Genomic DNA, 15,971 nt, shown 5'->3' on the forward strand with positions numbered 1-15,971 from the left:
TCCACACATATATTTTTACCTTTTATACATTCTTCTTAATTTTTTAAATATTTGGATCAAATTGAAGAATATCAATAGACACACAATTGATAAGGATATGTAAGAGATAAAAAAAGATATGTGAATAAAACTACCCTAACCTAATTAAACTCACGAAAAATACAATATTTCAATTTCGCAAACAAAAAGCAAAGGCCAAACATATACATTTCAGTCTCACAAAATAAAAAGATCGAGATTTTTGAAGTTATCTTCTCTGTGATCTTGCCCTTGTAATATTCTCTCTAGCATCAGATAGCTCCACACCATGAACTTCATGCTGGGTATCAATTCCGTCCTAACCTTCGTCTTGATCATCCTCAGTGTCCTCCACTTTTCTGAACTCTTTTTTCCTTCTTCCTATACCTCCCTTAAGCCAATCCACCACTTCTATCATGGTGGGACGATTATCGGGGCTATTGTCGGTGCATTTCATAGCAACTAGGACTGTCGATTTCACTTGTTCTTTATCAAACTTGCCCTTCAACCTTGGATCAACAATTTGATTAAATGCACCCTTTTGGACATAGGGGGTGACCCATTGAACAATGTCACGTTTCACTCCGCCTGGTAGTTTTTCTATCGGCTTTTTTCCGCTAATTATTTCTAAGAGCAAAATCCCAAAGCTATAAACATCACAACTCTCAGAAACCTTCCCCCACATGGCATATTCAGGAGCTAGGTATCCAAGAGTTCCCTTTACCCTAGTGGTCAGATGAGTTACACCGTCCGGAATCAGCTTTGCAAATCCGAAATCAGCAACTTTGGCTTCAAATTCAGTATCTAGAAGCACATTACTGGCCTTTATGTCTCTGTGGATTATATGAGGACTGGCCTCATGGTGCAGGTACCTTAACAATGAAACAGACGAAGAAAATTGAACAATGCTAAATCATACTGAAAATTACTTCATATGATTTATGCGTAATTAGATTATCATCAATGTATAAGAATTAATAATAGACTTGATTTTTAATCCTAAAGTTATGAACATACACATGAATACGTTAGTATAGCTACCATATCAATGTAAGTATGTGTTCATATTTCAATGATAATGTACATGTTAGTTTATAAAGTGGATGGAACAAAATTAGAATCAAACCTAGAACCAAGTTTGATGACAAGTAGCTCTTGACGTCCGTGTTTAAGGATGTGAACATACTTCCAATAACTTTAATCATAAGTCATAACAATTTTGAAGCTCATAAATTTTTTATCTAGCTAGATCCTTAACATCTTTAACATCTATATTCTATATATTAAGAATGGCCTGAATTTTGAATGAGTTGTCTGAATAACATTTGGCCAAAAAGGAACACACAGAATAAGGTGACACAATCAAGGGTTTATTTTCATATTTTATAGCAATTTGTAGCACAAATTGACGATTAATTAACTTTTATATAACTTACGATAAACCTTCAGCTGATCCAATGGCAATGCTCAGTCTTCTTGGCCAATCAAGAAGACAATCTGCTGCAAGTTTGCCATGTAAATGGGTGATCAAGCTATGATTAGGCATAAAATCGTACACTATGAGCCTTTCATCACCTCCGGCATAAAATCCCCGCAGGCCTAACAAATTTCTGTGTCTCACCCTTCCAAGTATTTCAACTTCCACTGCAAACTCCATCTCTGCTTTTGGACTCATCGTCTTTAATCGTTTTACTGCGATCTGAACACATAAGTGTATGTGACAAAGTTAAGTGCGATTATTAAAACTAACCGATTGAAAAAAGAAGAAGAAAATACTTTGTTGTATAAATTGGAAATTCATTGATCATGCAGTTTGCTAGCTGCTCGTGATCGTCAGAAGAATCGAAAATCAAAGGTAAAAGATGGACATGATTGCCTTGCCTCAACACCTTTACTTGTTCGACCCCAATAAACACTTCCAAACCCTCCTTCTCCAATTTTGTTATCATCGTGGAAGCTGTTTGTTGCATGAAGAAGCTCCTTGAGAGAATATATTTCCCACGGGTAATCCCTATTCTTGTGAACCCTACTAAAATGAACAAACAAACCCCAGACTAATAAATACATGGAACTTTGTAACAATTAAAGATATAATTAATCAACAATTAACATAGATCAGGCTATAATTAGACTGTATCAAGTGTACCTGGTCTGAGCAGGTTCTTGATCTTCTTCGGCAACGCAACAAAAGCAGTTCCAGGGCATTTTGGTTCTTGGAAAGAAAGAACAAGCCTTAATAACTGGTATATATGGAGGGTAGTGGTTAAACAATAATGGAATGTGACTAAAGGATTAGAGAAGAATACAAGAAGAAGGCAAAATCCTTCGGAAACTTTGAAGCAAAAGGAAGGAGTCTTATGGTGAAGACAAAAGGCAGCAGCCTTGGAAGTTAAGGAACTTTTGTGTTCAATGATGAGAACAAATCTTTGGCTGTTCACCAGCAGCCTTCAAGCTCATGTATTCTAGTTATTGTTAGCTTTTCCCAACCTATAGTTTTTCATTGGAAATGTCACATTTTAATCTTCTGATTAATTAGAATTTCTTATAAAAATGTTATTTCGTATGGTATTAGTATTTGGTATAAATATTTATTTTTTGGAGAAGTTATATAAACATTAATTAAACACCAGTACACTATTTTTTATGGGGTAAGTGTAACTTTTATTTTTGGATTGAAAGAGACTGCATCACCCGCATGGAAGTTGGGTAGTAGACTCTTTAGCCATCAATCCAAACCTTTCAAAATTATGACGCAACACATATTAATTAGGTTTTTGTTTGGTGATAAAAAAAAAATAATCGGGCTAAAACCAGCTAAGGATAGCTCACAGTCAGATACATGTATATAATAGCTGTAATTAGCATATTTAATTGAATAGTGAACACATCAACACTCTAGATTATACTTAATTAAGCTAAAATTCCAATGACCTTAAACCTGATGGCACCTCTTTCTTTTCTTTTAGATCGAAGAGTACAAGATGTGAGATCAGGATTCAATATTCCTCAATTGGTTTGTCTTGCGTTCCCTGACAATTTTATTACAAAAAAAAAAAAGAAAAAAAATATTGTCAGGGTTTTAAAAAAAAAAAAAAATGTCACGTAAAGAAAAAAGAGCTAAGTAAAAAAGGCATTAGTCGCTTAAACTATAGCACATTTGCAATAACAGTTGGGGCTCTTCAAACCATATGGTCGCATATACATTCATGTGGTAGTGGGGAAGGCATTGAGTCCATGCTGCTGGTCTCATGTTATTTATATTTTAACGATTTGACCCATGAATATGATTAGGATAAAATATTTACGAAAAGAGCAATGTTAAGGGGACTATTTTAAAAGTGAAACTCTCTATGAACTTGCTATTGTTGAATTGAGCAGTCTTGAGCTTGAAGATCAACAATGGTGTTTTAGAGAGAAATTGTAAGCACATAATCTAGAGAGAGAAAGAGAGATCGAAGAGAATGAGAGAGTATTTCACTGATATTATTTCCTCACTATCTCAATGGATACAAGGATTTCCTATTTATACTAGTTACAATACTTACACAGTAAGTAAACTAATTCTTAATAAACCAACAAAGCTAATCTCTTGACAAGTGGCATCTTCTTGATCGTTGGATTGAGCTTGACTGTCTATAGCTTTACATCTATCAACTCATATTTTAACGTCAATTCTCGTGTTAACATTAAAAAACATTGTGTAAAAAATATGAGGTGGATGAAAATTTATGGAGAGTTTCACTTTTAATAGAGCCATTAACATTTGTCTCACGAGAAACTACCCTGTTACACCTTCCTAGCAGAGAAAGGTAATTTCATTGCTAAGTTAATGGTAATACATAATCAATGACGTTCTAATGAGGGTTAAATTGAGAAATTGCATCCTCACCAACTCTCATTTGTCGTGCATATCAGCCGTTCTATGTCCAATTTGACAATTAAATGTGAGCTCATAAGTCCTCAACTTTTCTTATTAAAATGTTTCCGTTGCTTTAACATAGAACAGTGAAGCATTTAAAATACTTTGCAGCTTGTAGCAATTTGGGTCGCACTCTTGAGAAATTTTTGGTGTTTTGTTACATTGTCAAGGGACTTAGCCTCAGTTTGATATATATTTTTTATTTATAAAAAACTGATTCACTTTAAAGTTAAGCAGTAAAAAAATGTTTGATAAAAATAAAATATCATGCTCATTTTAAAAGCATCTTGCGAGTTGGTATTAAAAGCTACTTTAATAAAAAGCCGAGTTGAAACTTTAATGAATATTTTTAATTCCTGTAATATGCTCATTAATTTTAAAAATGACATTATTTATTCTTCTAGACATATTTTATCCTTAGAGAACAAAGAGACCCCTACAAACCTTAGCCTCTTACACTACCATTACCACCACCATTGTTTCCTCCACCAAGACACCACAATCGCACCACCACCACTACAACCATACTCATCACCACAACCACAACTGTTACTACCATCATTGCTGCCATTGCCATCACCACCACCACAAACACAAACACAAACACAACCACAACCGCCACCATCGTCATTTCCTATCACCATTGTTACCTCTGTAACCCAATCACCACACTCATTTATTGGCACCACCACCACCATCATCACAACATTGCCCTTGCCACCGTTGTCGTTGTCACTGTCCACATTATCATGTCTATTTTAAATCACTTTTACATTAAAATTTACCAAACGTCTTTACATTGTTTTTCCTAATCACAACACTTTAATTAAAGTTTATCAACACTCAACTGTTTTATTTTACAACTGATTATTTTTAAAACACAGCAGGAGCAATTTTTAAAAAGAGCACAACAATCCCGAATTGACCCTTAATGATATCACGCGTTCGAATATAGATAAACGATAATGTTGATATGTCTATTAATAAGTAGATATAGTGTTATTACACAACGGTGTGACATTGTGCTAAAAACTTCACCATACATTCACGCCGCATTGTTGGGATTCATGGCAGGGTTTCTAGCTAAACAAGGATAAATTAAGCTTGCATTTGGTCTCTACCTTTACATTCTGGGTTCGAAATTCTTTCTCTCTTTAATTATTGTAATAATTTCAAACTCTCCCTCATCTTCTTAATAATAATAATTATTATTATTTATAAAAATAAAAAAAAGGATAAATTGGGCTGTGAACTCTGATGCATGAACAATCTGTAGTAGGACTTATAATAATAATAATAATAATAATTGGTCTCTACCTTTACATTCTGGTTCGAAATTCCTTCTCTCTTTAATTATTGTAATAATTTCGAACTCTCCCTCATCTCCTTAATAATAATAATAATAATTATTTATAAAAAAAAAGGATAAATTGGGCTTTGAACTCTGATGCATGAACAATCTGTAGTAGGACTTATAATAATAATTGGTCTCTACCTTTACATTCTGGGTTCGAAATTCCTTCTCTCTTTAATTATTGTAATAATTTCGAACTCTCCCTCATCTCCTTAATAATAATAATAATTATTATTTATAAAAAAAAAGGATAAATTGGGCTTTGAACTCTGATGCATGAACAATCTGTAGTAGGACTTATAATAATAATTGGTCTCTACCTTTACATTCTGGGTTCGAAATTCCTTCTCTGTTTAATTATTGTAATAATTTCGAACTCTCCCTCATCTCCTTAATAATAATAATTATTATTATTTATAAAAAAAAAAAGGATAAATTGGGCTTTGAACTCTGATGCATGAACAATCTTTAGTAGGACTTATAATAATAATAATAATAATAGTCATCCTATTGACCAAAATTAGTCTTCTAGCTTCTGATTAGACTATCCAACTACTCCAAGTTAACTACTAGTCAGAGCTAAACTTGCCTCTAATTTGGGTACGTGACCAAGACCAAGTACTCCAAGCTAAACTGCCTTTGGGACCTGTATTATATGTAATCCTTCGGAAAAAACGCTTAATTGCTGACTTTACTACGACGTTAGTTTAGCACAATATGGAGTTGAATAAAAAATCTTACATGTAACAAAAGTTACTGTCACTCTAGCGTTACCGTTATATGTAAGTCGAGGTGCCATTCATAATCCGTTGTACCCTCTAGGCTTACATGCATAAAACTAGCAGCTGTGGAAAGGATATTTGCTTTCATGATAATTAGACCACTTATTGGACCTCTACTGAAGAATTAGGCCTTATATCCGAAGACTTAATTATTGGGTTTTGTGTGGGCTCTATGCTTTTTGGTAAAATGTGGGCTGAGGCACGACAACATTAGTTTATGGATTGTTCAAACTTCAAAGGCATAGATCCAAAGAATTAAAGACATTTTGAATAAAGAAAAATACACGCTTCTGGAGGGAAAAAAAGAAGGATAGATGGTTTTCTATAATATAGTTTGGTCGATGGATATTCAGTTGTTTACCTTCCAATCTTGAGTCATGACTAGTTAGGGTTTCTCAGCGGGCTATTATGTTCGTTGTAGCATGCGTTACCTCTTCTCTTTCGGAAAGATTAGTATTCATTACGATGATCATATAGACAGGGGCACAAGTGCTAAACAAATTCAAGTGATACATGTTTGGAACTCACATTATGTTACGGTGTTTAGTTTGATTTTTCATGCTTTTCATCATTAGTGAAGGTGCTTGAATTGATTGTTGATCATTATCACTATAATGATGGTGTGTGGGTGAAACAAATACGTTGTTTGTATTTCACTTATGTTTTACGTTATCTATATTGACTTGATGCCGACCTTCGTGCATGATTTCTTCGTGAAGATGACATATTATGTTGCCAACGAACTAGCGACATCCTTTTACAACAGAGACATTCTTTTCAACATACAACATACACTAGTTTTATGACAGATGGAAACATCTCAACCTTATATTCTATCACATATAACAATTGCATCGCGAGGAATATTGAGTTTGATTTTTGGTTGATCAAGTATTTTGTTTTTGTGTCAAACATGATCTTTGCAAGGGAATGTTTCTAACATCTTGGTCATAGTAGCTGAAAGTATATAGTAATATGCCCATGTCAAACTCACCAATTGCTGGGAAATAATGAAATCAGCACTGAGGTCCAATTTAATCAAATAGTTGAGAAGATGTGGTTAACGAAAGTAATTTCCTTTTTGAACGTACGCATGCAATCCAGCTGTAACTATCCCATCTTAAAATGACAGTTGAGACTGATATTATTTCGATGCATGTATAAGTACTAGTTTGGCACAACTGAAATTATAAAAAAAGCAGCTATGAAAAAAAAGTTGGAGTGTAAAATATGTTTGGTAAATGTAAAAATAAGCGCTTCTTTTCAAAGTTCTAGCCAAAATAAACAGAAAAATGGAAGCAGCATTTTTGCTGCTTCTCAAAGCCTACTTTTTTTCAAAGTAGGCGGATGAACAGTAAAGTTTAATGAAACTTTCTTAAACCCAATTATACCCTCTTCGTTTCTCCTTCTCGCTTCCCTCATCGTAGTAGATCTTCGAATCCGATGGTTCGAGAGGATGAGTCGAGTCCGGCTTCGCGAGGAATTCAAGGCTGCATGCGATTATGTTATTGGGGAGGATGATCTTCTGGAGATTTCTGCTTTATGGGAACTGTTCCAGGGACAAAACGCTTGCGATCCAGAGGGCTAGAGCATAGGCAAAGCTATAAAGGGATAGGAGGGGCGACGGGCCCCTTCCCTCGTCGGAAATGAAGCCTAGGTGCCCCTCTGGTCTCGTCGAATAATCTACCCCTTCCAAATTGGCCACAAAATTGGAAAGCAGGATGCCTGGGCGGGACTAGGAAGGACTAGGTGGCGGTATGCAAGTCTACGCAGGCGTACATGAAGACGCCGAAATCGGATTTTTTTATTTTTATTTTTTTCTGTAGAGTCGGGCACGAGGAAAAAGATGACCTTGGTCTCATTTTAATTGCACGATTCCATTTGAGATGGAGATGGACGATAAAAATATAAATAAATATAAAAACAAAGATATATAAACGAGAGATATGGAAGCTAAAATTATAAATAAAAAATAAAATAAAGATAAATGATGAAGATTGAAGATGAAATTATAAATAAAAAATAAAATAAATTATTATATCACATTTAACATTATACCCTATAGTTACAGTATAGCAGAAATAATTTTTTTAAAAAGCACATCAATACCAAACTAGCCCTAAGTCTTGTCCTATAATATTTGTCCATGTCAACACAAATAAAACCATATATTACACACACACGCAATCACACGCATATTCTAGTTATCCATTTATGCATATATAGAGGGAGGGAGGGAAATAAACGCTATCAATAATTGAAGTTGGTAGGATCCTAGCCTCTACTGCACTATCTTTTCGACCCTCGTTTTTGGGAAGAAGAATCTTTACATTGAGTTCATTAAAAATGTTAACACATCATGCATGAATTTTGATTCTTGCAACCACTTTATCTTTGCTTACAATAGATATAATCACAAGGAAAAAGAAAAATCGTCAAACAAATCACAACCCTATCCAATTTTATATGATGGATTCTAACGCATGTATGAGATGGATCCAGCAATTTAATGAAACAATAATTCATGCACTATAACTATATAGAACATATACAGTATACTGACCAGTCACGAATTTTGTTTTGTTATCTTAGCTTAAGATCAAAGGTCTAAAATTCATATAATTAGAACATTTTATATGGATACAACAAGTAATGAAAAGAATTTGTATGAATTGTAAAATTTTAGGCAGCAGCTTAACTTAATATCTGTTGATCATGAGTATATTAATTCTGCTAAGATTTTGTGAAAGATTTAGTAGCGACTTGCTAAAAGGAAGATTATTTGTTGTTACGAGTACTACTTTCTGTTACTGCACAAACTAATGAGCATAGTATCTAATGTACTTGCAATGTTCTAGATAAAAGAACAATAATTTCACGGAAATCACGTTTCAGAGAGTTTTGCGTTTTCTAAATAGACCTTCGAATTGTTGGAATTAAAAGAAATTAAGCACTGCATGCATATTAAGAGTGAAAAGTCAGAAATTTTGAGCAACATGTTACGCAAATCACACCTTCCGAGTAGGATTTTGCAAATTCCTCTTACATGCCTTCATAATGCTCATGAAGAGCTTTTCCAATCCCTCCTATCTAATTTTTATAATCAATTCCTTGCTAACTTGGCCTTCATCTCGTGGAACTTGGAAAAACCTCACCCAAGCACAGCCCTAGGGTTTTACTATAATCAAAGGGAATCAAGATTGCGAAGGGATCGAGATATACTTTCCGATAATTGAAGATATTTGGTTACCCGGAATTGTAATAGTTATTTAGTTTCAGTTGCAACTCAGACAAATCCAGACATGCCAAATCGTTGACAACCTGTGGATTGAAGAAAACACACTGTAAGATTTTCTTGCATTTGTAATATCATGATTCGGTGGTAATTAAGATTAAGTCAATGTCTAAATAATATACCAAACCTATCGATAAATATAAGTAATTGAATTTATATGAAGAGGAACGAGCGTACCTCACACTGAATGGTGTGAAACAAACTTTCATTTACTCTGGTGGAAGCATACTCAACAACACTAAGGCCTTCCGCAAGCAATACTTTGAGCACTCCTGAAAGAAGCAACCCTTCCTCCTCACCGCAGCTACTACTTACCAAAACCTCCACTCCTCCCAAACAAGTTGGGCGAACCATGATAGAGTACTTGAGAAAATTGTGACCCGAACTTTCATTTCTGAGACCAAAATCTTGAGAATCACATTCATACAACTTTTTATTAATCTTTTCCTTCTTGGCATTCAGTTCTTCGATCTTCGCCTTCAAGTGATTTATATAGTTGACGGCCTCATTCATGTGCTCAGTGATTGAACGTTTTCCCTGTAACCCCACCCCAAAAACCCTAGAAACATAAGTAATCATCTATGTCAAATAATTAAAACAACGCAATATATCCGTGTAACCCCAGCACAAAAACCGTCGAAACATAACTAATCATCTAAATCAGGAAATTAAAACTCGACCCACAAAAGAATATTACAGAAAAAGACTGAGGAGAATATATAAAGAGGTTGATCTCGATTCTTGACCTTGATCAATTCATAGGGGAGGAGGGATCGAAGTGATGCATGAAGAGCTGCCATATGTTGTCGTCTTTGGCGTTCGTTGTCCCTACGCACGATCTTCCTTTCAGTCTTACCATCACTAGGATTTGCTCCATTATTGTTGGAATTAGGTGATAATATCATACGATGTTGCTGTTGTTGTTGCTTGCCTTTCCCCATCATCTTATTACGGGATGGATTCTTCCCCTCTGGAAACACCTCATGACCCCGCATCAGATCTTGTACATGCATCATATCTTCCCGGTGGGGAAAATTGATAGTGGAGGTCTGGAATACCAAATCTTTGCTTTGACCACGATGATATGAATTGGGAAACATTGAACAAAGACGGTATGAGTCGCCTGGGAGCTCTAAAGTTTTAAGGTTGTTTGAAACTCGGATGGTAATTAAATACAGAGACTCGGGATCTATTTGGATGGCTTGGAGAGGCTTAATTAATAATTAGTAGGCTTAAGATTGTTCGAAATATTGAGAGAATTTTTACTGTGATCATTCTCGGCACACAAAAACATTTTTCCAAAAAATCTTTCCTTGATCTGGTAAGGAGGGGCAAACGTGGCGTTCGAAGTTTGGAACCACATAATAGCCGCATATTATATTTTCTTTGTGGGGTACAGTCTTTTCACTTTTGTACTGAACCAATTATTGTCCATTTACTTTCACATTTTGGTGGACCCCCGTATGTCGGAAGTCGGCAGGCGAACATCGGATGGGTTCAGACCATCCGCTGGGTTCAAACCTCCTCAATATAAGGAAAAAAACGTGTTCTATATAAGTAAAAAAACTTAAGTAGGAATTCTCTTGTTGCATCACAAAATTGAAAAGTAAACTTAACATGGATGCCATTAAAATTTTCAACAATGCCCTCTTTCCACTGAAATAGGACCCTATCCGGATCTTCTTTGTCGAATCTCGAAGATCATTTCATCGTGTCTGTTCATCTATTATTCTGCGGTCAGAAATCATTTTGAAGTTTTTTATTTAAAATTGAACGCAAACGATACTCGGATGAAAATTGATCGTATGATGTACGACGAACAAACACGATAAAGTGGTCCACGGTATCCTCATAAAAGGGATTTGGAGAGGATCCTCATCCCTTTCTACTTTACTGAAATTATTTTTTTGTATTATTTTAATATATTTCTTCTCCTTAAAACTCTAAAACATATCAAATTATAGGGGTATGGGTGAAAGGGTTCAAGAGTTGCAATTGCATAGGCCCCAATTTAAGAGGTCCCCAAAATGTTCCACTCCCGCATTATCCCATGATATTGTATATTATAATTTAAGATTGCCTACATATTATAGGATTAGCTACTGAATTACTTAATACTATAATCATCTCACGATCATATATATTTCTTATAATCATTATAACATATCTGACTGTTAAATTGTGATAGTACCAAGTAAATGTTGTTTTCGAATTTTTGGAAGTGAAACATTAATGCTTGAGGTTGCTACAAGTGGTTATCTAAGATTTTTTTAAGTTTCTGTTGATATGCTTACCGAATATTGAACTAATTGTTGATTATTTGATGATTGATGTTTTCTACTTGTTTGCAGACTAAGTTAAGGAAGACCTCATTTATAGTTTTTTGCATATACCCCTAAAATCTCAGACACGGTCCTGTCAAATTATCAAGCATTATAATTCATAACATTACATTAGCATACAAGCATTCATAAATTGCAGCATGCTAGCAAACCTTTCATAGCGTAAAGCATTTTATCCCACCCCACATTCATAGCCCCCTCAAGAATTTTTTAAATCGAACTAAAACCACTTAGTACTACGGTCTAAAGATCATCTTCACTTGTAAGTGAGAGGTTTTGGGTTCGATTCTCGCCAAAGGTGAATTTGAACCACATTATTGCTAGTTCATTGCAGGGCTAAGCCCACCCCATTTTTCTTAGTGTTGATAATATCGTTTGTTAAAAAAAAAAAAAAAAAAAAGACAGTAAAGACACAAGGGCCTTGGCCTTTAGTCTTCAAAGTTATCATAAATGTTTATTCGTTCCTCTCTTGTGCTTTTTCATTAAAGTATGAATAGATTTATGTAAGTTAACGTTAGAGACTTTGAGAAAGGGGTAAGGAAAGTGTTGAGAGTGAGAGAGAGAGAGCTGTGTTATGTACACAGGCTGAGATTCTAGGTTGGTTATACGCACTTCTAAGTACTCCAGAAAAATATAATGATGAAGTGCCTTTCGAAAACAGTTCCAAACAAAAAACTTGTTGTTTGTTTGAACGCAAAATGTCTAGTCCTCTTCAATTTTTACAGATGGCAACAAATGGAAATATTTTATTTGCACCTATATAATTCCATTTTACACTCGACTTAGTTTTAAACGTGATTATCTTTTGTCTTATTGTATAGTTATTATCAAGTTTAAGATAAATTAACACCAATACCAAAATTCACGTGAACTTTTCTAATATGCTGAATAGAAAGACGTTTTTTAGGTACTGGACAACATCCATGGTCAAGCTAACCCTTCCAAATTGACAAGGATATCCATACTTGTAAACTCACAAGTGCTTCCAACTCATGCTCTTAATTATATTTTAATTTCACATCCATGTCCGGCAGCACTTTTGCATTTCTCATTCAAGTAAGGTTCCTCTATAGTCACACAACCTGAATCAAAATTAAGAAAATGTATTGAATACCTCAACGCTTGGGTTTAATCAATGGAAGAAGAGAGCAACGGAAATTTTCTATATGGTTCCACGCGTTTTCTCTTTGCTTCGACGATTTCTCGACTCTTTAGGAAATTTTACGACGCCGTTTCACGTTTTCTTTTGCTGCTCCGACGTTAGATTTTGGTTTTTTTTCCATTAATTGGGTGTAAAGCTATATCAATACATACTGAGTTGAGTTTGTGAGGGTAATTTAGGTAGTAAATTTAGATTTAAAGAAATAATGATAGTTTAACTAAAAAGAATATAAGTATAGAGAATAAGTCTAGTGTAAAATTTAATTATATGAATTCAAATAAAAATTTCTGTAACAATAAAATAAGGGGAGTTTTAACGAAACACTCCGGTACTGTTCACTTTAATGAAAAATGATATTTTAACTCTAAAAAGTCACTCATGTTACTATTTACTTACAATACATTTTCATCATTTTTATTAAAACTCAAAATTTTTAAACATTTTTTAGCTTTTTATTAGTTTTCCTTAAAATAAAGCCCAAAATCATACTCAATTCTTTGCTGCCGCCATGTTTATCCAGCTAATTCCACGGTCCACCTTAAATTGAATAATAAAATATCCCAAAACAATAAATGATATCGACTAATGGGCTAGTTGATTTAATTCCCTTATTCTAATGTTTTGCATTCTCGTTCATAACAAATAAACATGTCACAAGAGAATACTGTACAATATTCCCTTGATCATATTTACTTAGGGCCTGTCTTGATATATTTCTGCTCAGTAAACATCTAAATTATATTACTCATATCATCAACCAGCACCGTAGCAACAAAGGTTGATCTACCAGGTCAGCACAACCCTGCAATAGAGCCTCTAACGCATGCCTAACACACCGGCAACTAAGTCTGCAATTATACATTAGGTCATCAAGCTAGGGTTAACTAAACAATACAGATACATTCAAGGGCCACTCCCTTATAGTGTGTGTGTGTGTGTATCTTAATCCTCTATTTCCGAGTAAACATATTAAATTGAATTATTGCTTTATCTGAGAGTTGGTAACAAAGCACAAAACATATATGAAGATGCACTCTATGTGTTAACTACCAAATACTAGAAAATTGCATAACTTGTTGGGCCAATGTTTGTAAATTGTTATTGAAAATTTTAGCATGTGTTCCCATAAGGACGGTTGTCATATTATAATTCCAAGATACGGATATTATAGAAGGCAATATTAAATCGAGGATGGAGAGCCGCAATGGCTACAGTATCAAAGGCAAAGATATGACAGATACTATTGCTCTATTTTATTTGTGGCCAAGGCCAGTCCATATATAATTCACCTAAACTTTGCTTTACAATTACTTCAAGGCAAGATGCATAAAGTCGTTAGCCAAATGAAAGGAATGTGCATAAAGACCCAAGATTAGCTTCGCTGTCAAGTTTGTGGCTTTTCTCTTTGAAAAAAAGATTATTTATGTGCATGTTAATGAATTTTAAAACATTGCAACTTATTCTAACTTTATATACATTTGTAATTGTATCAACATCATGAATGTCACAGTTAGTTGTCATGCATATCTCGTTCATTTTATTTCATAACATTTCATGCAATGTTGTGCGAAAATGGATGATATGTCATTATAATGTTATATTACTTATGAATGCATGTTCTTAAACAGAGTTCAAAATTTTTCCACCTAAAATTCTCTATGACCTTTCTAGCTACGACCTATTTACTTAAGTGACACATGTCTTTCTGACTTAATTTGTCTTTAGTTTTTTTATTTTTTAGGAGACAAATTGAAGTGTTAATACTGTTAAGTGGGGTTTAAATGAATGACCAAGTGTCAACAATGACATAGGTCACAGAGATGTCACATAAGATTTTGGGTGCAGAAGATTTGATCTCTCTTACACTAGGCATACAAGATATCGAAGCAAAAACATACAGATAATTAATTGTAGCTAGCTAGTTTGGAAGATTCATTTGTTTAAGTTAGGAAATTAATGTTGTGATTAGTAGTGAAGTAAAGGTCTTTATAGTTTGTTACTGGGGTTGATCTGCTGGCTTGTTGTATAAGCGTGTGACATGCTGAGAGCTCAGAGATTTTGGGTCCCGTCTGCTCGTACAACATTTGACACAAAATTAAATCAAATACATCAGGGAATCAAGATGAGTGGTATGCATTGTTCATTTGATGCTTCAATTATCCTTGTATTATTGAGGATAAAAGGCAAGACACTAGCTAGCTTGGAGACATGCAGATTATAGATTGTCTCAATGTTTTGTTGTCATCCCATTGAACCCAAATTATTAATAATTTAAAATCTAATAAGTTGCCCACAGGTTTATATCATGGGGTTACACTGCTAAACACATGTAGAAATTGATGATTTGATCCCACCGATCAATTTTCAGTGCTTAATTGTGTCAAATCTTTATGAAAATTATTCGAGACTTTTTTGGTTTTTTATACTAATAACAATCATGAGACCTTAATCATTCCACAACTATATTAAACAATATGGTAAAAACATCATAACACTAATAGCAAAATCTATCATTTTACCCAAATAACTATTTTCCCACTTTCACTCGAAAAGTAGTAATATTCCATGCATAATCAATTGTAAGATCCACAACTTTATCATTTCAGAATTCTCTTCAATTGGCCTAATGTAGTTTTCCAAAGCAACATTTCTTGTAAGGAATTATACACTAATCTCTTACTTTTTTGTTTACTTTGTGATGCGAGAAGAGATATGCACATGATTGTATACAACTGTTACATATATGCCACCTTCAACATCATTAGTACAACTTGAGAAAACAATTTGCGTAGAAGAAACTACCCTTGAAAAACAGATTCAGCATTCAGCAGCTCCCAGTTGATATACACAACTTGAGAAAACGATTTTCGTAGAAGAAACTATCCTTGAAAATCAGATTCAGCATCAACAACTCCCAATTGACATAAATAAAATTTTCATCAGAAATTAAAATGGTAGAATGAGCTCAACTGTAGGTATGGCTTTCAATATAACACATATGGTCCTTGTAAGCTGAAGTATGATACATAAATTAAACAAAGCAAAATTCAGTTAATCAGTTTGGATACTCGTACAGTCACTCATGAAGAAAACCTACAA

At 34.2% G+C, this 15,971-nt stretch overlaps 2 protein-coding genes across 2 annotated transcripts; both read right to left on the reverse strand.

Annotated features, from left to right (window-relative positions):
- Positions 1-337: 337 nt before the first annotated feature.
- On the reverse strand, positions 338-2,223 carry LOC137720887 (PTI1-like tyrosine-protein kinase At3g15890). Its single transcript, XM_068460008.1, has 4 exons — positions 2,165-2,223; positions 1,900-2,047; positions 1,455-1,717; positions 338-890 (listed from the first exon to the last, which is right to left on the reverse strand). The coding sequence occupies exons 1-4, from the start codon at positions 2,221-2,223 to the stop codon at positions 338-340; spliced, it is 1,023 nt and encodes a 340-aa protein (XP_068316109.1).
- Positions 2,224-8,982: 6,759 nt separating this feature from the next.
- Positions 8,983-10,674, reverse strand: LOC137720888 (transcription factor bHLH118-like). The gene is made up of 3 exons (XM_068460009.1): positions 10,115-10,674; positions 9,546-9,905; positions 8,983-9,394 (listed from the first exon to the last, which is right to left on the reverse strand). The coding sequence occupies exons 1-3, from the start codon at positions 10,466-10,468 to the stop codon at positions 9,320-9,322; spliced, it is 789 nt and encodes a 262-aa protein (XP_068316110.1). The 5' UTR covers positions 10,469-10,674; the 3' UTR covers positions 8,983-9,319.
- Positions 10,675-15,971: the final 5,297 nt, after the last annotated feature.

The sequence above is a fragment of the Pyrus communis genome, chromosome 16 (genome assembly GCF_963583255.1).
Source record: "Pyrus communis chromosome 16, drPyrComm1.1, whole genome shotgun sequence".
In the NCBI taxonomy this organism is placed as follows: Eukaryota; Viridiplantae; Streptophyta; class Magnoliopsida; order Rosales; family Rosaceae; genus Pyrus; species Pyrus communis.